The sequence below is a fragment of the Pomacea canaliculata genome, linkage group LG6 (genome assembly GCF_003073045.1).
Source record: "Pomacea canaliculata isolate SZHN2017 linkage group LG6, ASM307304v1, whole genome shotgun sequence".
Lineage (NCBI taxonomy): Eukaryota > Metazoa > Mollusca > Gastropoda > Architaenioglossa > Ampullariidae > Pomacea > Pomacea canaliculata.
In genome coordinates, this window is record NC_037595.1 from 13686559 (window position 1) to 13711160 (window position 24602).

The 24602-nt window shown below is 38.1% G+C and overlaps 2 protein-coding genes across 2 annotated transcripts; one reads left to right on the forward strand and one right to left on the reverse strand.

Moving 5' to 3' along the window:
• Positions 1 to 5691: 5691 nt before the first annotated feature.
• On the forward strand, positions 5692 to 14839 carry LOC112567305 (glutamyl-tRNA(Gln) amidotransferase subunit A, mitochondrial-like). The gene is made up of 10 exons (XM_025243950.1): positions 5692 to 5825; positions 6064 to 6220; positions 7004 to 7202; positions 8775 to 9065; positions 9267 to 9442; positions 9946 to 10058; positions 10658 to 10850; positions 11452 to 11569; positions 12048 to 12253; positions 12993 to 14839. The coding sequence occupies exons 1-10, from the start codon at positions 5802 to 5804 to the stop codon at positions 13160 to 13162; spliced, it is 1647 nt and encodes a 548-aa protein (XP_025099735.1). The 5' UTR covers positions 5692 to 5801; the 3' UTR covers positions 13163 to 14839.
• On the reverse strand, positions 14825 to 24571 carry LOC112567302 (U3 small nucleolar RNA-associated protein 14 homolog A-like). The gene is made up of 14 exons (XM_025243944.1): positions 24489 to 24571; positions 23919 to 23978; positions 22991 to 23064; positions 22501 to 22571; positions 21994 to 22136; positions 21504 to 21581; positions 20778 to 20846; positions 19511 to 19639; positions 19068 to 19162; positions 17995 to 18118; positions 17669 to 17746; positions 16089 to 17152; positions 15653 to 15749; positions 14825 to 15220 (listed from the first exon to the last, which is right to left on the reverse strand). Exons 1-14 carry the CDS (start codon positions 24501 to 24503, stop codon positions 14960 to 14962), a joined length of 2358 nt encoding a protein of 785 aa, XP_025099729.1. The 5' UTR covers positions 24504 to 24571; the 3' UTR covers positions 14825 to 14959.
• Between the last annotated feature and the right edge of the window lie 31 nt (positions 24572 to 24602).

Genomic DNA, 24602 nt, shown 5'->3' on the forward strand with positions numbered 1-24602 from the left:
CTATTAAGAAGGCAATGACATATCATTCACGTGTCATATTTTTACATTGATACTAACGTATGAAAATGAATTAAACATGCAAAATACCCTGGGATTTCTCATGATTGAGCTGTGTGTTGCATGCGTGTTCCTTACATGGTGTTATCATGCATTTAAAGACTCCCACAGGGTTAAATAAACTGAAAACAATGTCAATCTCAGTTGCCAAGTCACCCAGTACTGGTACAGTTTGCGGAAGCACATCCAGTCACCATCAAACTCGTACCATGCAGAACAATACAGTCAAGTCTCTGATATTTTTGTTGTGTTTCAGATTGTCTTCTCCCTTCCACTTGACATCAACAATAAGCATGGCTGACAGTGTTTATATCGTGTCCAAACTTTTGCCTAGAGTTACAACAGAATAACTAGCAATGAATTTTCGCTGATTTTCTCAAACGCTGGGTTAAATTCTGACGAATTCTCTACCCCAAGACTTGCCTTACGTACGTCAAATGAAAGATATATGTTTAAACAAAGGAACTACGTACCATCAGAAGCAAGACATGCATTAATATGTCTGGTTAATAAATCTGGTCAGCATTAAATGAGGATGTTGTTTCGGCACACGTACAGACATTGAGTCAGGCACTAGCCCTCCTCGTGCCCTCCTCGTGAGCGCAGGCCATGGCTCGGGTCCTGTGGGAGCTTAAGGACCGGAGAGACGAGAGATGGGACGATAATATGCATAATTAGAGGGAAATGGGCTTTCCTAGAACAAGGATAGTGGGGGGGGGGGGGGTGAGGAGGCGCAGACGAAGACAGCTGGTCTGCAGATAATTGATGGCGCCCCTGAGCACCCAGCGAGTCAGGGGTCAAACGAGATGACTTCTTTACGACCAGTGTGATTCGAACATCGCTTGTTCCTGGTTTTGCACGTGCTTGTCCATTTCCTAGACCTTGCTATTTATGATTTGATAATGTTGATGCCATCTACACACATTTTAGCGGGGTAAAACATCGTTTGCCATTAGAATATGTGAGCTTTTGATTCGAATTAAAACTACCTGCTTTTAAGCAATGTCCGTGTACCTGCTAAAAAGTGAACAGTATGAGACAGTAGTCATGTTATTAAAAACTTCTTGCATCAGAATGGATTCCATTTTATTTGAATTTATTTCCATCTTCATTGAGAGATGTGTTACTTGGTTCTGTTTCTGGTTCCCCCACCACCATCTCTATTGCCGACATCAGCACACCAATCCTCCCAACACCGCCACTCCTGTCGCCACTGGTGATAAGAGTGGTGGTGTCTGTCTCTCTGGGCCTCTCTATCTGCTACTTCATGTGGTCGAGAATATTGTGGGATTATACACAACTGAAAATATGGATGCTTTACATTTTCATAAACTGATCGCGAAAGGCTTCGCTAGCACAAACCAAATACAAAGATATCTCGACAACAACAACCACACACACACACACGAACACTCACAAAAAACAAACACATCAAAATTCTCTCTCTCTCTTGGCACTCTTTCTCTCTGTCTCAAGAACGCTTTTTTATTTTGTAGTGGATATATATAATTTTGATTTTTTTTACCGATATTGAAGGACTGATTTTCCAGTTATAGCTTGACGCAGTTAGCTCTCTTTTAATTTTATATGAACTAGAGACACTACGTGTGCACTGCTTTTGCCTCTGGCCCCTCTAGGTGCAGCAGGTAGGTCACTTGTCATCAAACGAACCAGTATGTGCCTTAAAAGACAAAAGCTTCTGCACCAGTCTGCTTTAAGTTGCAGAGAAACTTATGTGAAGATAACGAAGTGAGGTTCTTTACGCTCTGCTGCATACACACCCTGTCTGTAGGGTTAAGGATCATCAGCAGATGATCAAAGGAGCGGTTGGCGGAAGTGGCAGAGCGGTGGGCGGGTGAGCTGACAAGGATTTCGCAATGGGAAAACCCGGTGGAAGCAACTCATGGCCATGCCTCTACCGGTAAATATCTCGGCCCCGGGCAAACATAAGCTTGAATTGCTGGTTTCAGCACCAGTTCAAGCTTCCTGTACGCGAAAAGACAGGGGCTGGACTTTCTAGGGTGTTCGATTGTATTCACGGTGTCACACCGTTCCCTGTATTGAAATGTGTGTTCGCCAGGATGCGAAACCAGTTATCACACGTTCACAGATGTTCTTTGTCCTTTGATGTAAACTTAAATAATCTACACAACTGTCTTTTATAATAATTTCTCACTTGGTGACAACATTCCTACTTCCGCCATTACAAAAAGTCTGACATTTTCAGTATCTCTATATTTCCTAATGAATAGTTTAAACTCCCATCAATCTTTAATTTAAAAGAAAAACGTTTTTCTTGGAAGTGTCACCACCTCAACAAAAAACTTCTTTTTTTGGTATACAGAATAAGGAAGTAAGATCATCAATATGTATATGTACACTTTTAGTCTCAGGTAAGATTGCTGAGTTACATTTCCTGGGAAAAGAAAAATTCTCAAGTGTGTGTGTGTTCGCACTTGTGTGTATGTCGAGAGTGAACGTAGGAAGAAGGAAGAGCTGGGTTAGCCTCTTATAGCCTCTCTACAGTTACTGAGGTCAAACAGAGCACTATAGGTAATACTTTCTCTGCAGCCCCCCACCTAGGTCGAACACTACATCATCTTTATACTCTTCAAGGCTGAAAAACAAATGATTGCGTTAGTCATTGATGATTCAATGATTCAGTCATTCATACCTTGACTGGTACCGGTTGTTGGGGGTTGGGGGAGGGGTCATGAACAGATGTGGTAGCCAACAAGGCTCGCCACTCATGCCTGTTTTGGGTGAAAGTAAGCACAGGACGACCAGTGAAGTAAGTCTTTGACAGAGTGTCGTGCCGGGTCACATGGCCATACCCGACTAGCTTGCACCGCTTGGCTTCTGACTCAGGTACTTGCTCTCGAATGCCTAGATTCTCTTCCTTGTACAGGCGAGCAGAGTCCATGTTTCACATCCGTAAAGCAGGATGGGTACGATGAGGTACAGATTATATTTCGTGGTAAACCTGATGCTATGGCTGCGCCAGACCATGTGAAGCCGCTGTTTCTGTTGCAATCCTGATGGGGATATATGTCGTGGAGCGGTCCTTTGAAGAGGGTGGGTCCCAAGAACTTCCACCCGCTTATCTCTTCGATCAGTACTCTATTCATGTAGACATTTGCTGTGCCGTTGCCAGTAACCACGACTGTCATGGTCTCTATTTCTTGTAAGTTCAAACTGTCTGTCAGTCTGTAAGTTCTCAAAGCTCTCTGGTAGTGCTTGCTATCAGATGGATGTCATCTACAAAGAGAAGGTTGCAAATCGGCCTTCACTGATTGGAATATCACAGCCTGATGATCATTGAGGGTTTGACGCCTAATGCTCTCCAAACATGTTGAACAGAACAGGTCATAGGTGGCACCTTTGATGGGAGCCTGCTGTCTTGTGAAAGAAATCTCCAACTTGGTTATCCAGCAGTACTACTACAGTGTTTATGCTTGCACCAGACCCTCTTCAATGTCGAATTTTCTTATCACATGCCCTAACCCCTCATGCCAGACTGTCTAAAGCCTATTTAAAGTCTATAAAGTTGATGATGCTAAAGATATTTCTCTGTCAGGATGCGAGAGTTGAAGATCTGCTCGTGCTCCTGTCTGAAGTCAGCATGTTCTAGCAGTTCCTCGGCAGCTGGCTGCTGATGTGACCTTCCTTCCTTCAGATTACATACTGCTCTTTTGACCTCATCCCGCAGGATTGGTAGGTCTGCAGGTTCACTGGCTGTACTCAGCTGGAAGTTGTACAAGTCTTTGCAATATTCAGTCCATCCGTTGAGTACAGCAGTGCTTTTGTGAGAATGCGGCCATTGTTGTCTTCACTGACTGAGGTCTTGTGTTGACCTGTCTTGGTGAGGGTTTTCAGTAGTTGGGAAACCTTTTTGCTGTCACCCCGCCCCATTTCCTCAAATGATCGTCTTATTTCCCCACAAAAACTGTTGGTTACCTCCTCCACTCACCCCGACGTCCTATGACCAAGCCTTGCAAAACCGAGATCCCACACAGAAAAAATCTCTTTACCGGAGGCTGACACAGAGACCGCATTTGTTTCCCCAAAAACACTTCTTCCGTGTGCGACTCTTCTTGACAGTGAAGCTTCTGATTCAGTGAAAATCGTATTATGCATAGAAATGATCAACTAATAGTTTGAATATAGGTACAAGAAGACTGTGGCCTTATAATATACGCGCTAGAACATGAGTTAAACAAGAAGCATCTGTATTTTACAATTGTCACTGCATCCACTTGTCAGCTCGGAAGTGTTCCACGTGAGCAAAACACTAATCCGATGTCCTTAAATTAACAGTGGACTAATTATTCTCAGATACACCCAGATGTGATTGCACTTAAGGGCTTTTTGTTAAACATACAGAGCTAGTCCTACTTTGTATTCGGCCATTAGATCTTTTCCTTCACTTTGTAAAGTTTGGAGTGATGTTTCTGCTCCGGAACAAGGTGTAACACACTGCTGGTGTCTCTCTCTTTCTTTCTCTCTCTCTCTCACATACAAGTAGGCACGTACATGAGTACTTATATATGAAGAGAATACACTTTCAACATCTTCCGCATCTTTGTGATCCCGTGGGCGAGCCTGTTACTTTGCCAGTTCATATAGATACCAGGGAGCAGACATATCACTTTGTGTCGAAGGTTTGAAACTGGTAAAGTTGTGTATGTGTGCTACGGAGATGGGAGAAATATCTTCAGTGACATCAGTCTGTATTAGTGCTGCGAACTAGAGAGTCTGAATGACACTTTCAACCGCCACATGAATAACCCTTATTATTTATGTGTCATATGTACTAAACACTCGATATACCGATTGTACAGGCAACCAGAATAAATCTTCAGGTAGAACTCGCTGGGAATGTCTGTCATGCTAATAACTAGTGATCAGTTCGTCTATTATTTCGAAACGTTTTTTATATTTTCAGTAAAGTTTGGGATTATTCATCCCTTTCCCTTCCTTAGCACGCACACGAACACGAACACACACACCCCCACACCCCCACGTCACATACACAATAGTCAAGAATAATTAACATTTTCGTCTAAGAGCAGATGTCTGCTGTCGAAAGTAAGTCGTAAATGCATTACAAATATCGTCCACCCAATTTCAATCTGAATTTTCTAATATACATATCTATGCGCTTTTGGGTTTTGTATCAACATCTTTTCAGTTATCTGCCTCCTCATCGTGAAATTTGTATAGCTACTTAATTCTCGATTTCAGCAGTGAATGTCTATATAGGGTCCGTTCAACAGTAGTTAAACCTGGTTAATGGCAATGCAGAAGTTGGAGATGCGTTCAAATGTGCAGTGGCGTAGGAAGATGCTTGGCTTGAGGGGAACTACATGCTGACAGCGAACGACGGACACATTCTTGTCCCCTCGGCATCATCCTCGATCCGCCTCTCATGTCATCTCAAAATGCACACGGTCATGAATCACTCCAAGGTTTTATTTACTTTCGAGCATATTTCTTAATCATAAAATGTATCATAAATTTATTCAGTCCTGCAATATTAGACTACGCTGTGACTTCTCGATCGATGTAGATGAGAACACGGTGTAATGCAAGTCCCTGCTGTGGGCGTCCGTACCTAGCGACGAGGACAAAGGGAAATTACTCTTGTGTGAGCTCCACGAGTAACTGTTCCTGATGAGGCATGTGTCCTTGCTACAGAAAGTGATCGTAAACGAAACATTTTAAACCTTTATATCGCATTCATAATGGCATCATTAACTCTGAAAGAGGTAAACATATTACAACCCTTCGTCATGCTGCTTTTACACTGTTGTCAATTTTCTTATAAGATTGTCGACTTTGTATTGACGATGAAGAAACTATACGCTATGCTCAGGTTTTATCGCCGGGAACGCAATGCATATTAATATGACATGTTCCTTTATTTATTTTTCCCCCATCACCACGAAATTGTTCCTATTATCGCATTAAATCAAAATATACTGAGAATTTTTAAAATTATTTCAGACGTTAGTTAGAATGCGCGATGGACGTTTGAGTCCCAAGGAATTGTGCGAACGATGTCTACGGCGTTCCCAAAGTTTGTCAGAGCTGAACATTTTCATAACCCTCACTGAGGAAACAGCACGATCCCAGGCAGCCAAGGCAGTCAATAGACTTAAAGGTAAATATTAAAAATTTCATCAAAGTGTTATGCAATTTTTCCATTGTAAAGTGAAACATCTCATGAAATTGGAATAAACAAATAACATCCTTCAGCTTTTATCTGAAAAAAGATTCCTTAGTTGTTGATAACTTTCTCACTTATTTAATTTACAGATAAACTGTTTGTCATGCTGTCTCACAATTTCTTGGCCTAGCCTCTTTCTGGAGCAATAGTTTAGGAGGGCCCAAGAGACATTGACATAGGTTACTGTGGGTGCTATGACAAGCACCATGAAACCAGATATCATAATACAAACCTATAAATAACTGAAGCTCTAACCCTAACTCAACCGTTAATCCTAATTCTAGCCCCCTTTTATGGGGGTGGGGTTGTAAATCATGTAATAGTGATGAGGGTCCTCCTAAAATCAAGTTTTGAACTCTTCTTGACTCACACGCCTAATAATGTTTTAATATTTTGTATTTTAAGCAGTCTTTTCAGTGAAGTGCATTGAGCTCACCTTCATGGACAGAGACGTGCAAAAAATGCACTTTTAATTATTGTTACTAACAATCCCTCTGGTGTATTGGAATTTTGTTGCATAAGTTTGTAGCATAATATTGTTGAATTTAGAATTATATTTTTTATGGGCACATAAATTATAGCTTTGCATTTTTAATCAATTTTAGAATTACATATTTTGTATGTTATGACCATCTAAATCAAAATTTTGAATCTCTATAATTAATTTTCTTAATCCCTGTGATTAATAATGTCTTTTCATATCCTTTTTTCCTTTAGGGGAAAACCCTGTACTAAACCTGGATGGTATTCCAGTAGCTTTCAAAGACAATTTTTGTACAGCTGGTACACGAACAACATGTGCTTCAAACATGCTGAGGAACTTTGTACCCCCTTACAATGCAACTATGGTACAGAAAGTGCTGGACAGCGGTGCAGTCATTGTTGGCAAGACAAACATGGATGAATTTGCAATGGGGTTAGCTTACATCAATTATATATTTATGCCTAAACAAGTTGATAATTTTGTCAACTGCTGTAAAGATTTGTTACCAATTTACAAGTTTTATATCAAGTCTGTGAGGAATAGTCTTGCTCTATATTTGTACTGTGTTCCATGTTTGTGGGTGCAATACAAGTGACAGAAAAAAATTACAAGCACACTATACACCCCTGAGAAGATCTCCCCAATACAGACCAGTGGGAGAGAACCAACCAAAAACTTGCCAGCTAAGACATGAAGAAGCAGAAGTTGGGCTGGATTGGTCTTACCCTGTGAAAGATGGCCAACAATTTAATGAGACAGGCTCTGCGTTGGAACCTACAGGGGCGGTACAGGCATGGGAGACCCAGACAGACATGGAGGGGATCGGTCCACAGTGAGGCGGAGGCAGCTGGCATAACATGGTCCCAACTGGAAAAAGACACCCAGAACCAGATCAGATGAACACTCACTTCCATGTTGCACTTTTCAGTGCTCAGTCTGTTTGGTCGGTGTACCAGTCCTTGAAGCATACTGAAGTTGTAGAGTTCATCACAGACTCCAAACTCAGACGTGGCTTAAACAGACAGGTGATGACAGCATACGTGTCAATCTGACTCCAGTTGGCTACTGCCTGAAATCTTTTCCCCGTCCTTTGTGGGGATAGCATGCTGCACTGCTGTAATCTACAGATCATTACTTGCTAAGTGCTTGTTTTTTTACAACTGCTTTGTTGTTCCATCCTACATTTTTAAAATTTATACAGGTTTCTTCTTATGGCTCCAATCTTTTTAATGAGCATCAATAACAGCCTCTAGTTTTTTCTCAGAATTTTATGATCGGCTGTATTATAGCAACATTCACAATAGACCCCCAGAGATATTAATGTGCATGTTAACAAAACATCTCATCCTGACACTGTCAAAATGTCAAAAAGGCTCCACACTTTCCATTTTGTCCAATCTGTGTCAGAGCCAACTAACAAAAGAAAACATGTCTTGGACTGGGTCATGCATTGACCAGAAGACCAGTTAGTTAGGCAATGTTTCTCAAAATCTTTTGTGTGACCGCTATTGGATTCTGATCAAACTTGATCACAAATTCCAATCTTCAGCGCCAGTTTTTAGACTCATCACTTGTCTTTGCGTAATATTGATAAACCTTCAAGGCACAACTAAAGAGAGTGCTTTGCCAGTCATCTTGACTATAAATGAAGCGCTCAATCCTTACTGTTTGTTATCTGATTCCTCTTTGCATCTTCTATATTAGTCTTATTAGTCTTTTATTATTTATCAGTACTGATTTTTTTTTTATCCTTCCATCCTTTGTATGCTGTCCATGTCTCATTCTTGTCTAAAGTGCTGAGAACATGCTCCATCATGAGTGTGATCATGCGTTGTATAAAGACATTGAGCTGACCTCCAAATGGTGAAATGTGCTCTTCAGATTCAATTATTATATATTATTATTATTGGGTATATGATTGGTTATTGCTGTTCCAGTCATTGAAAGCAAATGCCACTTTAGATGGAAGTTCTGACACATAATTTGCATGTTAATGTTTTGCAGATCAGGAAGCATTGACAGTGTTGTGGGACCCGTAAAAAATCCGTGGACATTGTTATTCAGAAATTTCAGCAAAAAACCTGTATCTCATGATGTGTGCTGCAGACAGAAGACTGTTAAAAAAGACAGCATTGCACATGGAATTAGGAAGCACAACATACATACTGATGTGCCAGAGTTAGGCAAGTCAGAAGCCTCATCAAGTCCGACATTTGTTGATAATTCTGACTGGCTTGTGACTGGCGGAAGTTCAGGAGGAAGTGCTGCTGCTGTAGCTAGTGGAACAGTACTTGCGTAAGCTCTAAAAACTGTTTTCCTTTAATTATTTCTTTTCTCTGTGAATGCAGTGCTTAACAGTCATACATTATCAAACACATTTAAATAGGTATGATTTTCACCATTTCAAAATGAAAAGAAAGTGGGTGACTGTGATTATACAATTTACAAATATGCATTTTTTCTCTTTTTATAATTTCAATTATTATGTTTCATCAGAGCCTTTGGTTCAGACACAGGTGGCTCAACACGTAATCCAGCAAGTTATTGTGGAGTAGTTGGTTTCAAACCAACGTATGGGCTTTTGTCTCGGCATGGTCTGATACCACTTGTCAACTCTATGGATGTCCCAGGAATACTGACAAAGACTGTATCAGATGCAGCACTAGTTCTGAGTATGTCAGAAATTCAAGACTTCATAAAATAGATTTAGATTAAAACTGATCCATTCTTCTTTTCTTATAATGATCCACTGAATGTAAGGTCTTATTAAAAAAATATTTATTTCAACTTCTCTGGTATTTTTAATTATCATGTGTTGGAACTTTTTACTCCTGCTGCAGTAAGTTTTGCCTTGTATTTCATATTAACTCATATTTTGAAATCTCATAGTCTGCTATTTTTTCACACCTTAGAAACTGATTTAGCTGGTGTTCATTTCTTAAAATATCCTAAACAAGTTTACACTTAAAGCAGACCAACCGTTTTTCATTTGATCCTCATTGTCAAAACTTTCGCTTTGTCCAGCCATGAGTAATGATCAAGTAATAACTTTACCTTTTTATGGACATTGCTACCAGCACAATTAATTATACAAAAGACATGTATTTGAGGCACCGACTTAGTAAAGGGACTATGATCTCAATGTGCTCTACGAAAATAGTAATATCATTTTCAGACTCAGTTGCTGGTCATGACTGGAGGGACTCCACAACTGTGACAGACTCTTTCAAGCCAGTTGTGCTTGACAAAAACTTCTCCCTGCATGGACTTCATGTGGGCATCCCAAAGGTGATGTCAGTAGAATGTGGCCAGTAAAGGTCTTAATGCCACCATCATGACTTGCTGTATAAGCAAGTTTTAAAACTTGAAGCACATCATACATATTACATGAATGACATGGACAGTTAAAGGTACATATAATGTTCTAAAGACTAGATCAGGTGTTGAAATTTGTTATGTGTGATGAAATAATAATTATATTTTTATTGTCTGGTTCTTTCTGGGTAGTTTCAGTGTTTTCATTTGGTCATTGACATCTCTCCCTGTCCCTAATAAAAGTTAGATTTTGATTCAAAAATTCTGTAGTCAACTTCTGCAGTAATATAAAAAATTTTAAAGTTTAGGATTTGTATATATAGGTAATTGTATTAAACATACAACACAAGGTGTAGTATATACATTGTAAAGACACAAGCACACCTATCTACAGAGGTCATTTTAATTCACATTTAGATACTTTTCTGTTTTCATTTTAAGTTATAGCTGTATTTTTCTGCCAGAGCTGAACTTATTTAAATAGCAAACTTGTGAAATAGCATATAAACAATAATATACTGAAAAGTTTTAAGGTATGCGTTATTTATTTTGCAAATGGGGATGGTGATCAGGAGTACCATGCCCCAGGAACATCTCCAGTTGTGTTGGATGTATGGCGACAAGCTGCAGACCTTCTAGAGAGGGAGGGAGCGAAAGTGAGCCAGGTGTCATTGCCACACACGCAACACTCTATCATGTGCTATCATGTCCTGTGCTGCTGCGAGGTGGCATCCAACATGGCCCGCTACGATGGGATTGAGTTTGGTGCATAATTTTCTTATTGTGATGTGGCAATAATATTAATGATATATATATAGCGCTTTTCCGATAATTTTCTCAGAGCGCTTTATAGAAATAATATACAGACTGAATCACCAACAACCATGCACCCATATTCACAAAGACAGACTCGCTCACTTCTACAACATATACAAAGTAAATTACAGACGCAGGTTATGCACACTTATGGTCAGGGCAGATTCAGAGTGAAGTCGCCATTCTGAAAAGATAAGTTTAGACTTAAAGGTGGTAAAAGAGGGGTGAAGGCTAATTGGTAATCTGTTCCAAGTTGATGGGGCTTATATAGATATTGTACCAGTGATCAACTCTACTTTATCAGCTGCTCACTTTATCAACACTCTTAAAAACTAAAAGCATATAATTAAAAGATCCAAGTTACTGTTAAGTGATCTGCTTTTGTATCTAATCTGAAAAAAAACCCCAACAGGAACAGAAAGTAAATGCCTTTTGGTGAACTAAATTTTAAAAAAAATTATTTCAATTTCAGCAATGATAAAACTCATTTTGGTATCTGCATGCAACTGTTGGGGTACAGTACTTTGGTAAACTGCGCTACATTTTGCAGGACACAGAGCAAACCAGGAGTCATCAACAGAAGGCTTGTTTGCTGCAACAAGGCATGAAGGCTTTAACGACGTTGTACGTGGCAGAATTTTAGCAGGAAACTTTTTCTTGCTTAGGAGGTAAGTTCTTTCCTTTCATATACATAGAAGATGGTCTGGCATGATGAGCAAATCATCAAAGATAATAGTGAAATCAGGGATTCTTTGCCATGACTGAACAATAACCAAAAAAAAAAATCTTTGTAACTTACTGTTAAAATTATTAGTACTTGAAGATGTTTCCCTGCTTACACAGAATAAAGGCCAATTATAATCAGTCATTACTGAATATGTACAGGCATGTGTACATGTATCCTGTCACCTTTATTGCAGTGATATGGATTAATGTTTTGCCTTAGTCTATTTACTAAAATATGTTACAGTTGAGTGTCGTTAGAAATTAAGTTGCTTAATGAAAAATAAATGTTCAAGAATTCTAGATGCAATTGTTAGTGTAAATAATTCATTTTAGAAAATATTAAGATCAAGAGTGGTATTTGTAAAATGTTTCTGTGATGGCAAGTTTCTTAATTTACAGTACTGTGCATTATTTTTCCAGAAACTATGAGAGATACTTTTTGAAAGCACAAAAGGTGAGACGACTGATCTACAATGATTTCCAACAGATATTTTCTGAAGGAGTTGATGTTTTGTTAACACCCACCACTCTGAGTGATGCACCAACATACAGCTGGTTTACCCAGCAAGACAGCCGCTTACGGTCAGAGCAGCAAGACGTCTTCACTCAACCAGCGAATATGGCAGGTAAAGATTTCCTCTAAATCTGTCCAACAGAGTTAAGGGATGGAATGCTCAGCTGGTGACAGTTTACCTTTCAGAAAGACAGTATGAATGTCACCCACTGATTGCCGTTTCTGGCACTGGTCCATAGTACCTCTCTGAACTCTATACGCCGTATGCATCTGTGCGCCCACATGACTTCTTTGCTCATCTTCTGTGAATTCCACTAAGACAAAGACGTATGGACAGAGGTCTTTCTCCTACCAAGCCCCATCACCTTAGAATAGATTAGCCTTTGACACTCTGACTTTTTTACCTTTGAGTCCAAACTTAAGATGCATCTTTTCAGAACTTTGACTTCACTGTGACCCTGAGCGGGCATAATGTGTCTGTAAAATGCTTGTGTATGAGTGTACATTGTAGAGGTGAGTGTATCCTTTAGATTCAAATATGGGTGCATGGTTGTTGGAGTTTTAATCAATGTATGATTTATGTAAAATGCTCTGAACAAATTTTTGGAATTGCATTTTATTAGATACCCATAATAGGACTGTTTACTACCATTAGTAGGAGCTCTGCTCAAGTTTAATGATGATGATGTTTCTTGTTCTTGTATGTCTATTGGTACAATGCAGCTAAGGAAGAACCTGGTGTGTTGTGGCCCTAGAGAAGTGACAGAATAGCAAGTATAGTGGATTATAGTATCTACAGACATTCAACTGTTGACGAAAACTAGTGATTGCCTTTCTTTTGGTATTTATAGGAGTTCCAGCCATCACTGTGCCTGCAGCTCTTTCACCTCGAGGCCTTCCTATAGGACTCCAGTTTATTGGCCAGAACTTTCAGGAACAAAAGCTGCTCTCAGTGGCCCATTGGTTTGAAAAGAACACAGACTTTTTACCACTTAATTTGGACTTTTTAGACAATGCTTAATTTATTTCTGCTGTGCACTTTGGCTCATACTCATGAAAAAGCAGACTATATTGTCTGAAAAAAAAAAAAACCGAGGTATGGAATGGACAAGGAAACCTTGTGTAGATTTGCCATGCAGCATGAAGATATGTTCCTTGTGTCGGGCAACATGCTTCATACAGCCACAGCAGGTTGCTGGTACTTTAAGCTTTGTCAGCAGCAACACTAAAACCACAGCCAGACTGACAGACTGTGAACTTTAGAATCCAATGACTTGCATTTAAAAAGCAAATAAACAGTAAACCCACTTACTTTCTTATTTGAAAATTACAAGTACTTTTTTCAGGATTAAATAATATTGTGGTTCATACTAGTATGAGAATAACAAAGTACTTTGTCAAGGATAAACTTTATCCATCCAGTCCGCAATATTGTTGGTAAAGCAAGACTTTCATGCTTCTTCAGTGATTATTATAATAATAATAGTAAATGCAAAATTTGTAAAGTACATACTCACACTCCTAAGGACCATGCTTTTAGCACCTAAGACCAAGAACGAGACATGGTCAAGAAAACAAATAAATAACACATGAACTAAGAAAGAATAAATAACAGTACTAATGGTGAATAAAAACAAGTAATTTCTTCCTTTCTACCTGTCAGCTCTTGAGGGCCTTCCATTTATCAACCTTTGGTCTTAACCTTGATAAAACATTTGCTCTTCCTGCTCAGTTGACAAAGTGTTTGTAGCACCAACCTCATGACCCCTGTGTCTTTTTTTCTTTCCTAGGCCATCAAAGACAAGCTTCCTACCTCTTCTGAAAAACTTCTTGGTGGAAAACAACCTATCAATTTGAAAACAATTGTTATCATTCTAGATGGTCTTTTGAATGCCAACCACAAAGTTTTAAGTCCCGCACCTACTTTTTAAAAGCGCACTCTTGTAAACTCTAGACCCTTCAGCAAAATTTTGTAGCAACCCTTTTTAAAAGTAAATCAAAATATTTTAAACAAATTTCCTTTTCCTTGATTGGAGACGGCCCATCAACATAATGGTTAGGACCTGTCACCAATATAGTGAGAGTTGGCTGCCCCAGGTTCAGCTCCCATCACAGACACTTGTTCTTTCTCTGCATGTGGCATCTGTTTACAGGGCTGGCTGCCTTGCCTTTATATAGCCTTAGTTGTTGGCACGGTGTAAAACACCAATTCCTCTCCCCCATCTCTACTTTATTTTTTTTGTTAATGTGTTAGGGACTGCTGTCAAGATGTGTCCTGACTAAAAGTGTAAAGCATTAACAACGCAAGGTACAAATCTGACAATGGGGCCAGCAGCAAAGTGCCTAAGGAAAGCTGACATCTGGTAGAAGTTCATACATCAACATAATAGCAAAATGCATGGCAGTGTTAAAACCAATGATACAGGGTTTAGGATTAAGATGATGACTGAGCAAAGCAGATGACATCACGATTTTCATCTCTACTCCTTGCTGTGCCATTTGTGTCCAGCTCATGTTGAACAAAGCTGTCCACTGCTAGCTCCATTAAGTCAGATTTATTCCATACTTAAAAACATGTAAACATTCATGATGTAACACATGGACTTCAACAGTAGATCACAATGACTGCCAGGCACACATTAGAACATGAAATTTGTTACTGTTTGCCAAAGTCCATTAAAAAAAAAATCAAAACAAAGCCTTTATTGATATTTGTCTCGTTAACATTCACGGATCTTTATTTGTGTACCATTATTCGTGTACAAATAACTCCTCTGTGTGAACACAAACATGCATGCAATATTTGCATGTAATCTGTTCATTTTTTATGTTTTTTGTTTTTGTTTCTCTTAAAAATCTTCTTGCCATGCAAGTCTATGTCTCCTTCAGCCTTTCTCTTCATTGGCTTAAGTAGGACAGAACTGTCCAAAGGGTCAATGACTGTCCCCAGCTTGGTCACTATTTTAGGCTTTGTTAGTGTTTTGAAGGCGTTTTCTGTGTTCCATTCTCTTCCAACAGGTGTTTTCAAGGAAGCAGCATATTCTTCAGCATTCTTGAATGGATATGGCACCTTTTGCACCTGTGACCACATTAAAAACAAAAACAAAAAATTAATCCAGTCACAATAAGGATGAGAATACAAATGCCAGAAAGCTTCTAAAAATCAACAAAATCACATTCGTAACAGACAACTTCCACAAAATGAAAAGTTGACAACCCTAAAGTGATCCAACATGAACTCACAGTAAACAGTAACCCTACTGTGTAATTTTGAAAACTATTGCTAAAACAAGTGACCAAAAGTCACATAACGACTTGGGTAAAAAACCAGACCCAGTGTGTTAACGACTTCTGCTGAAGCTGGGTGTGTGATATCTAAAACATTTTTACAAAGCATCGTTTCTACCTCCAAGTGTATACAAAAACTGCCACCAGTAACTTTTCCTTTAAAGCAATTATTATACTACGATATACTGCACAGCCTCACACATGAGCCCCATGCTAGTCTTACCAGATGTTTTAAGACTGCATTGTTTTGTTTCTTTGAGATGATCACATTTCCCAGCCTGCTGTCCTCCCGTTTCTCTTCTTTTGCTTTGATTGTAAATCTGTGACATGGAGGAAAATTCTTAATCAATCTCCCTTCAAACAAAGGCAGAAATATTGATATACCTTCTGCACCAGAGGTTATACAGGCTATCTGCAGCTAAGTACTTTTCTGACTGAAAAGGTTACACAACTCACAACATTCTTATTCTTCTATTTCTAGAGATCTAACTCAATAAATATATTTTATTAAACACTGTCACTGTGTTTGTATATGCTTGTGACACAAAGGAAAATCTAGAATGAACTGCTCAAAGGAGTCAACCAACATCCTGGGTTTAATCTTTAACTCCTAACGATTTAATATTGTTTCAGATACATGACAAAGGTGCAACACAAACCTTTCTCTTTTCTTCTTTGATGGTTGCAGACCTGGACCGCCCCATTCTCCCCACCCAGGAAGAGTTAAATCAATATCTTTGGGTTTTTCCTCTTCAACTGTCTGCTTTTTAGCTTCCAAAAACTCTGCAACAACGTCATCCTCCTCAAACGCTTCCATGATGGTCATACGTCCAGCATCCTCAGCATCATCGATGTTATCTTCACCCTCTATCACAATGTCTGCTGTTTGTTTTCCAACGGGTTTGCTGTTTAATGACAGCAACACATTGGGATCCACATATTCTTCATCTGATTTCCTGACAGATGTGTCATTGACAGTGCCAGCAAGCACAGTGGAATCACTGGATGGTTGCTTGTCAGAATGGGCAAAAATGCCTGACATGTCACCAGGCTCACCTTCCAGCTGTTCCAAAGTCGTTTTCCTATCCAGGCCAATGTCGATGAGGCTTTCATCATCCTCAACCTGTTGAAGCGCTTCATATGGTACTTCCTTTAAAAACTTCTTACTAACTCTCTCATCATTTGCCTTTTTAAGCTTTTCCTTCTTGTCATTTTGCTTGCTTTTCTTGCTGGTCTTGTCTAGAGACTTGCCAACATCCATCAGATTGTCTTCATCATCACCAGTAGATCCTTCAAGTGCAGCATCTTTATTTTTCACTTGTTTTACTTTCCCTCCCATTTTATTCTTCTTGTCACTTTTTGCACATTTAACCACATTCTTTGTTCCATTGTGGGAATTGTCCATGGATTTTGCCTGACTTACTTCTGAATCCTCTTCTTGCATTTTTTTATTTGAAAATAATGCCTGTATTTCATCCTCTGTTTCTTCTTCATCTTCGCTTTCAATGTTGACGTCTGTAATGATGTTCTGTACAGCCTGTGGTCGAGAAAATTCAGGCAGTTTAGTTGTAGGCATCTGCATCCATGGATTATTTGTGGTCTCCCCTTGTCCGGTGTCCCCCCATTTTCCAGCAGTGTCTTCGCCGTCTGACTCTTCATCTGCATGAAGCTTCTTTGTTAGTTCCTTGCTTTTCTGAATCATATCTTGTACTGCCTGTCGTCTCTGAAAACAAATAATGCAAAACGATGTTTGGAAACTCCATACAACTATTATATACACTTCAGAAAATGATTTTGAGCCTTTATTACTTTTAAAAAAGCACTAACAGACCATAGAATGTGTGGCACGAGTGCTTGAAAAATGTGTGTTAAACATCCTCTATGCTGTTGGGAAGCGAAGTGTTAAAAACCACACTATCTCAGGGTAAGCTTATGTGAGGGCAGTGACTGTCTGCTCTCCCTTTTTTTCCTCAGCACTGAAGAGGTAATCATTCATCAGCTGTCAATTGGGGAGAGGTACACTGCACCATGAGTATCAAACCACTGACTGCTTGCCCCTGGACTCTACACCAATCTTTTAACTACTTGGCTATCCACTTCTCTAGATGGCTGTATACAATGTGGTTATTACATTGACACATGTTATTACATACATTTATAGTATTATACAATAACCCTTGATGGGAGTCTTTGAATGCTCCTCAGACTGTTAAACAGTTAAGGGAGACCACATACGAACCTGATCGTCAAATTTGGCATACATCATTTGCCGCTTTGCAAAATTGCTCCCTCCTCTATGCCTCAGGTTTGTGCGTTCCTGCAAAATACCCAAGAGGTGTGAAATTATTGTTTATGATTTAAACAAAACTGAGTAAGAACATGAATGACCAGTTAAGAAGGGAGAATCTGACAAAATGTCTAGTAACTAATACTGCCACACAGAATACATACAGAAGAGAAAAATGAAAACATTGCAATCACATCTTCCCACAAAATAAGCCACAAAAGAGAGATAACTGGTCCTGGATGGAGCAGTAGAGATGCATCTTGTACACAGCATGTTACCTGAATCCTATCTTTGTTGAGCTGCTCAAACTTCTCTAGAAATGCTTCAGGATCAGTTCGTTGCAGTTCTTCAAGCTCCTTCTGCTCTTTCTTCAGCTTCTCCTTCTTCAGAGCACGTCGATATCTGCACCAACAGGGTACCCTGTTACCTCTTGTCTAAAATATGGACATCACAAATACTACCCATCTTGCAGTCAAAGACGAACAATTGTGTTTTGGAGCTTACTCTTTGCTTCTGGTCTTGAACTGATTTAAGTATTGCAAAAAATTAACCTGAGCTATGCTAACTTGCTCTTATTTTGCTGAGTTTAGTTTATTCCTTGTTGCTACCTTGACGAGCATTGGGCCGGCTTATTTTGCTGAAGTACATGCTATTTTAGAAAGTGATCTGTATTTCTGGACCAAAGAAAAAAGTAGATTACTAATACATGAAGAACATAATGATAAATGTACAACAGAAACATGATGGGAAGGAATGGAAGGAACCCTATGGACCAATTGTTTACTAATAATATATTAAAACATCCACTGTGTTACCACTTTTCTGTGTTAAGCCCTAGACATATAGTGACAATAGTAATTGCTTTCTGACAAAAAGGCAGCAGGTAAAGGGAAGAAACTGCTCTCAGATTAGTCTCCTACTACAGTATATTCCCTTTACTTATTAGCTTAATAAAGGCTAGCTTTAGGTTTCAAATACAATAATTAACAATAAGCCCAATGCAACATGCAACTAAGTAAATTTAATTATGATAGTTGTACCTCAAATAATATTTAATGACTGTTCTTCTTATTTATGAACTGCATCTGTTTGCATCATGTCTATTTTATTATGTAAAAAAGCACATTACTTTTCCTGACTGTTCAAGCTTTTTGGACCTGTTTACCTCTGTATTCTACATTAATTTACGACAAATAAATGATTAAAAACATTAATGCTAATATGAAAATGTCTTAGTTTATAATTTTTCCTGGACAGAGTGTAAAACTGAAGCAGCCACATACAATATGACAGCTCAGAAACAACAAAATGCAATTGGGAATGAGTTAACAGCAGGAAACTTTGTCCACACCTTTTGCTCTTGATCTTATTTTGCCATCGAAGTTTGCTTTCTTTGTTGTAAATCATTGAACGATACCTCAGCAATTCAGCACGTCGAGCTTTAGCCTTTACACAATAAACAGAAGAAAAATGCTTAAACATTTTCAGGATATCAAAAATTAACCAGAAAAACAGACAGAAAATGTCAACATCCTAAATGACAGAAATCCATTACCTATCCAGATCCTGCAATTATATTCTTCAAAATCCTTCTGCAATATTAGTTTAAGGAAGAGCAATCTTTGCTGTATGATTTAAAAATACAGGAGAGAAATTACAGGGAAAATTTCCAATTGTTTAAAAATGGACAGTAGAAAGATATTGTTCCCATATTTCTGTGAGAGTCCAACAGACAAAAATGAAAAGGCACACCCAGAAACCCTGATAGATACGGAAGTCATAAGGAAATCCCACCTCTTCCAGAGTCATTCCTGCTAGTTCTTTTTCTTCAGCTGGAGTGAAGACCTTCCCTTTATGAATGACATGATCTGGATTTCTTTGTTTCAGTGCTTCAGCTATTTCTTTCTCAAAAGGAGTTACAGGCTGCAACATGAGAAGTAGATTACATATTTGCTGATAGCCAGTTTTCATAATACATTTGATGCCATCTCATCCTTTTTGACTGGCAAGAAAGTTTCAGATAGAAAAATCCAAGGAAACAGCTATCTTCATTTTTTACAGTTGTGATGCAGCTGATGTAACACATGCAAAAAGAAATACTTTCATTTTTCAAGTTCTTCTTTCGAGACGGTTAGGGTGTAGATGGAGGAACAAACCCCACCTACAAATATATATATATCTTTAAAAAAAATTTAAGAAAGCATTGTTTAGCTAAGAAACAACAGTAACCTTATCCATCCCACAAATGTAGCCAAGTAATAAAAAAAAAAACTTCACTAGATGAAATTCTAATAGCACATTTAATAATAATAATAGGAGTTGTATAGTGCACGTAGAGGTGAGCTCGATGAGCTTCACAAGAAACCAAGGGCAGTGGGGAAAGAGACTGTGTGATATAAATGTCACAACTGAGTACAAACAAGCACAACATGCATATACAAACATGCACCAGTTAGCAATACAAGAATATGAAGCAATGTAGAGACAGGAATGTAGGGGAAAAAGATGGATGGATAAGTCATGCTAGGTGTTTCTGAAAGATATACGTTTTAAGTTCAGATTGGATGGCATATATTGACTCTGATGTGCAGAGAGACAGAAGTAGGCCATTCTAAATGCTGGGGCCGGAGAAGGACAAAGAGCTACAGTCAAATGTCTCCAGTCTGATACATGGAGCAGAGAGAAAACTGGCATGGGCCAAGTGAACTGATCTGTGAGCCTGGTAAAGCAAAACAAGCTCAGACAGATAGATTGGAGCAAGCCATGGACAACACGATAGCAAAGCATGGCAATCTTGAATTCAATGTGAGCCCAAACTGGCAGCCAGCAGAGATCAAGCGGAAGTAGTGTGGCATGATCAGCCTTTCGCTTGCAGAATACAATGAGGGCAGAATGGTCAAACAGGCGGCCAGAAAAATTTATGAACAGATGGTTACTAAAAGACTAATGTAAAAGCAGCACAAAAAAATTCTGCATGTCTCTGGACCTTCATAAACAAGTTTGAAAATCACCAGCAACTGACTCAATCATATGATAATTTTTGCAGATACTATATCCACACCTTGAATTTGACATGAGCATTTACTAGCTTTGCACTCGGCCTTTGAAGAGGGAATATCAACTGTCGAGCCTGCACACAAAAATTAAATTTTTGCTTGTAAAGATTTTATTACAATTATCAAGAAATACTACAAATGTGCTTGAATTAAAAATGACTTGAATCACATACTTCATCATCAAGGATGACATTTACAATGGCAACCCAATGTAGTTTCAAAAGATCTAGTAATAATTTCTCACAAGCATATTTTTATCCAACTTATTTGTTTTAAGCTCAAAGAAAATCTGAGCTAGTTAGAGGTTCTAAAGTCAAAGACAGCTAAATAATAATAAAAAGAAAAAGCAGTCAAACACCAGGTAAAAGGCAACACAAAATAATAAAGAGTTTTCTTAGCTACGTCCCTGCTAGCATTAGAATTACTAATCAATAGTCTTTAATTTAAAACACCCATTAAGACATAAACATCCTGTATAATCTAGAAATTTTAAGAAAAAGTCCATCAGTGCTAGTGAGCACAAGGAAGCATTTGCGACACAATGCAAACAATTTGTCTGAAAGCTATTTAATTTGAACACAGAGTCTCTGAGTTTGAAGTGTTTTCTGAAAGGCGAGAGGGCAATTATGTGCAAGTACAATGTTCAGCAGCCTTCCACAACTTTATAAATATGTAAGGCATTGACTGCCAACTGTAAGGATATCTTTAAAGAAAAGGGGATGGGGTTTTACCTTTCTGTTGTCTATAACAGCAGATGTCCATTTTGAAACTTCTTTCACAGCCTTTTCATAGCCAACAGTGCGTTGAATCTTTTATTTAAAAAAAAAATAAAAAGGTAAATTATAGTAGGAACAAAAAAAGCAATCAATAGCATCATTATTAAACTCTCTTGGCCTTAATGTGCATGTACACACAGAATACAAATAATGTTAACAAAGTTCCTAAAAACTGAAAAGGCAATAGATGTTTGGAGGAATTCATCAGCTTGGTGCTGCTATTACAACAAAAATGACGTTTAAAACCCTTCTCCAAACATCCAATCAACTTATAAGGTTAGAGGGGAGTAGCATTTACATGGCTGTTGAGAGTATCCATCATTCCTCCTCAATAGAAAGAAAAGATAGTTAAAAATGTAAATAAAAAAAAAAAAAAGAAAGATAATAAAATACTCATCAAATATAATGAATTCTTTAAAATCATCAATAAAATAAGATAAAGAACCTTTTCCTTCTCATGTTTTGGGAGAGGCGCAAGGGAAACTTTAGAGTGCTTAGTTGTGACTTTGAGTTGTCTCTTGAGGCTGCCCTGTGAAGCTGACTGATCAAGTTGACCCGCAAGCTCAGACAGAAGCGGATTCTTGTCAGCTAGAAACAAAGTGATGCCTATTATCAACAGCTTGGCAATTATGATGATCACATGACATAAACTACTATTTTCAACATCTGGAAATTTTAACACAGTCCTAGATGTGGAAAACAGCCAAAGGAGGATGAAAAAGGAAGAGAAAGCGCATTGCTATATTAAAAAAAAACTGGTTTTAAGCTAAAGATAATAAAATGTTAGAGTACCTAGTATTGTACTAGCAGAGACAGAGGAGATTTCACATCTAAAATTACATTGTACATGTTGTTATAAATGAGCTATTGTGGCACGGCACAATTATATGTGCAATGGATTAAAACTAAAGGCTAAACATGACATGATGAGCACATCAACAGCTTGACATACTTATTCCTCCAGACTGGTAAATAGTCTCAGACGCTTGCTTCCCTGGTACAGTTCTAAGGGTATGTCGGACCCTGAAAAAGTAGAACAATGAATCTTTCTGTCAGAAATGTGAATTTTAGCGATGTAATGTGCTGAGATAGTACAGCTATAAGAATGCTTAAGAGTAAAAGAAGTTGCTAAAAAGCCCAGAAAAAGTTGACCTTGCTAAGTGCTTCCAAACTTTAATCTTTTAAAGACGCCAATTCCATGTCAATGAATAAACAATATCTAAAACTGTAATTTATTCATAATATTTAAAATCCCACCAAACAGACGGTGCCAGTTTCATTTTTCTAATTAACTCTAGAATATGATTAGTACATAGCTGTTATTTGGAATTTGACCCTTGCTCACTTTTATTTTTTACAAAAATTCTCAAAAGTGGTATCTCCAGATAAAGCTGGTGTAAGTGTGTACAGAAGAATGTCAGAACTTAGTAGAATCTAATTACCTCTTGATGCCATCAAGTGAAGAAATAGCATCCAGTAGCTTGGCATGATGGCGCTCATCATTAATATCTCCCTCCTAAATAAAATATTATGCATAAAAGTCTTATAATATTATCAGACAAATCATAACATCAAACTATTTTTATAAATTAGTGTCATTGTATTTAAAATTACTTTTGACCAGTGCTCTATACTAGTGATAAAAAAATGAAACAAATCAACTGCTATTGATGGAGAAGCAGTGGAGGACAATGTGTTTGCAAGACAAACAACAAACATTAGAACAACATGTCTGATGAAACTTTCTTTTCAGATATCAATATACAAAGTTTATGGTTACAATGACATGACAAGATCAATGCTTCTAATGGAGTACGATTTCTGTAACACTGTCATATTTGGGAGTAGTTTAAGTGATGCTCTTACTCTTTGTGTAAGAATGTGTACACATTAAAAAATTACTTTTTGTGCATAAGGAAGCATATTACCAATATGTAAAATGTAGTAAAAAATTAAAAATCAGCATTTCAAGAGTACTTTATATAAAATTAAAAAATTAAGTCAAAGGAACCCAAAACAATATACTGTGCTCTAGGGCAGACACTTGTTAATATGACAGCAACAGCACTAGACTGCCAGTAGTACTTTTTCACTTTTGATTCTGTTTGCGTTCATATTGTTACTCTTAAACTTCATGATTTTGATATCTCTGTTTGTTCAGTACTCTTTCCAATTATTTAAATTTCTTATTTGTCTGATGTAAATTCTGAGCAGCAGACACTGTTAAAAAAATAAAAGGTCAGAAGTCTGAGTCCAATACTTTAGTGGACTAATGCTAAATCGAAACGCTTAGCTGAAAGAAAAATCTGTGATTTGTTCTTTCAAATTCTGCATCATAATACATATTAACTAAAGCCAGTATTTATTTACCTCATTTTTGTCGTCAGCAGTATCTCCTTCAATAACAGGAAGATCCTGCGGTAGATCACTCTGAAAACCGATGTGTCACACAACAATAATCAAGCGATGCAAGTACATGAAGAAGGTAAACTGCCTAGTGTTTATATACTTTTCTGCGTCCTTCAATAGAGAAAAAATGGAGCTTTGATTTAATTTATACACAAGGACTCTATTTAACAGAAAGGATGTCTGCAAGTGCTGATCGAAGAACGATGAATTCCTCTACATTAGTTATACCATAAACTGATAAAGGTGGATTACAGTAAACATTCGTGTTCAACATCTATTAAGGATGAATATACATAAACTGCATCAAAACAATTCAATTATCATATAGTGTGATGAAATCTAAAAGATTAATTAAGCCGTTTTAGGAAAAAAAGTAATCATTTTAACTGTAGATGTATTTCGTAGCGCTGAAAACTGCCTCCATGTCGACGAAGGATACTGCTTAATATCAGGAAGACATCAATCACGCGCTAAAAATATCTCGCACAATTTTACTTTAATGAAAACAGCACAAGCACATGCCACACATACCTCAATATTTTCCATTTTATAATCCTTGACCGACGAGAGAAATAGTGGACATGTGTCTAGGGGGAGATCACTCCAAATAGCTCTTGTGTGTCGAGGAACACCATTGGCTGCTGA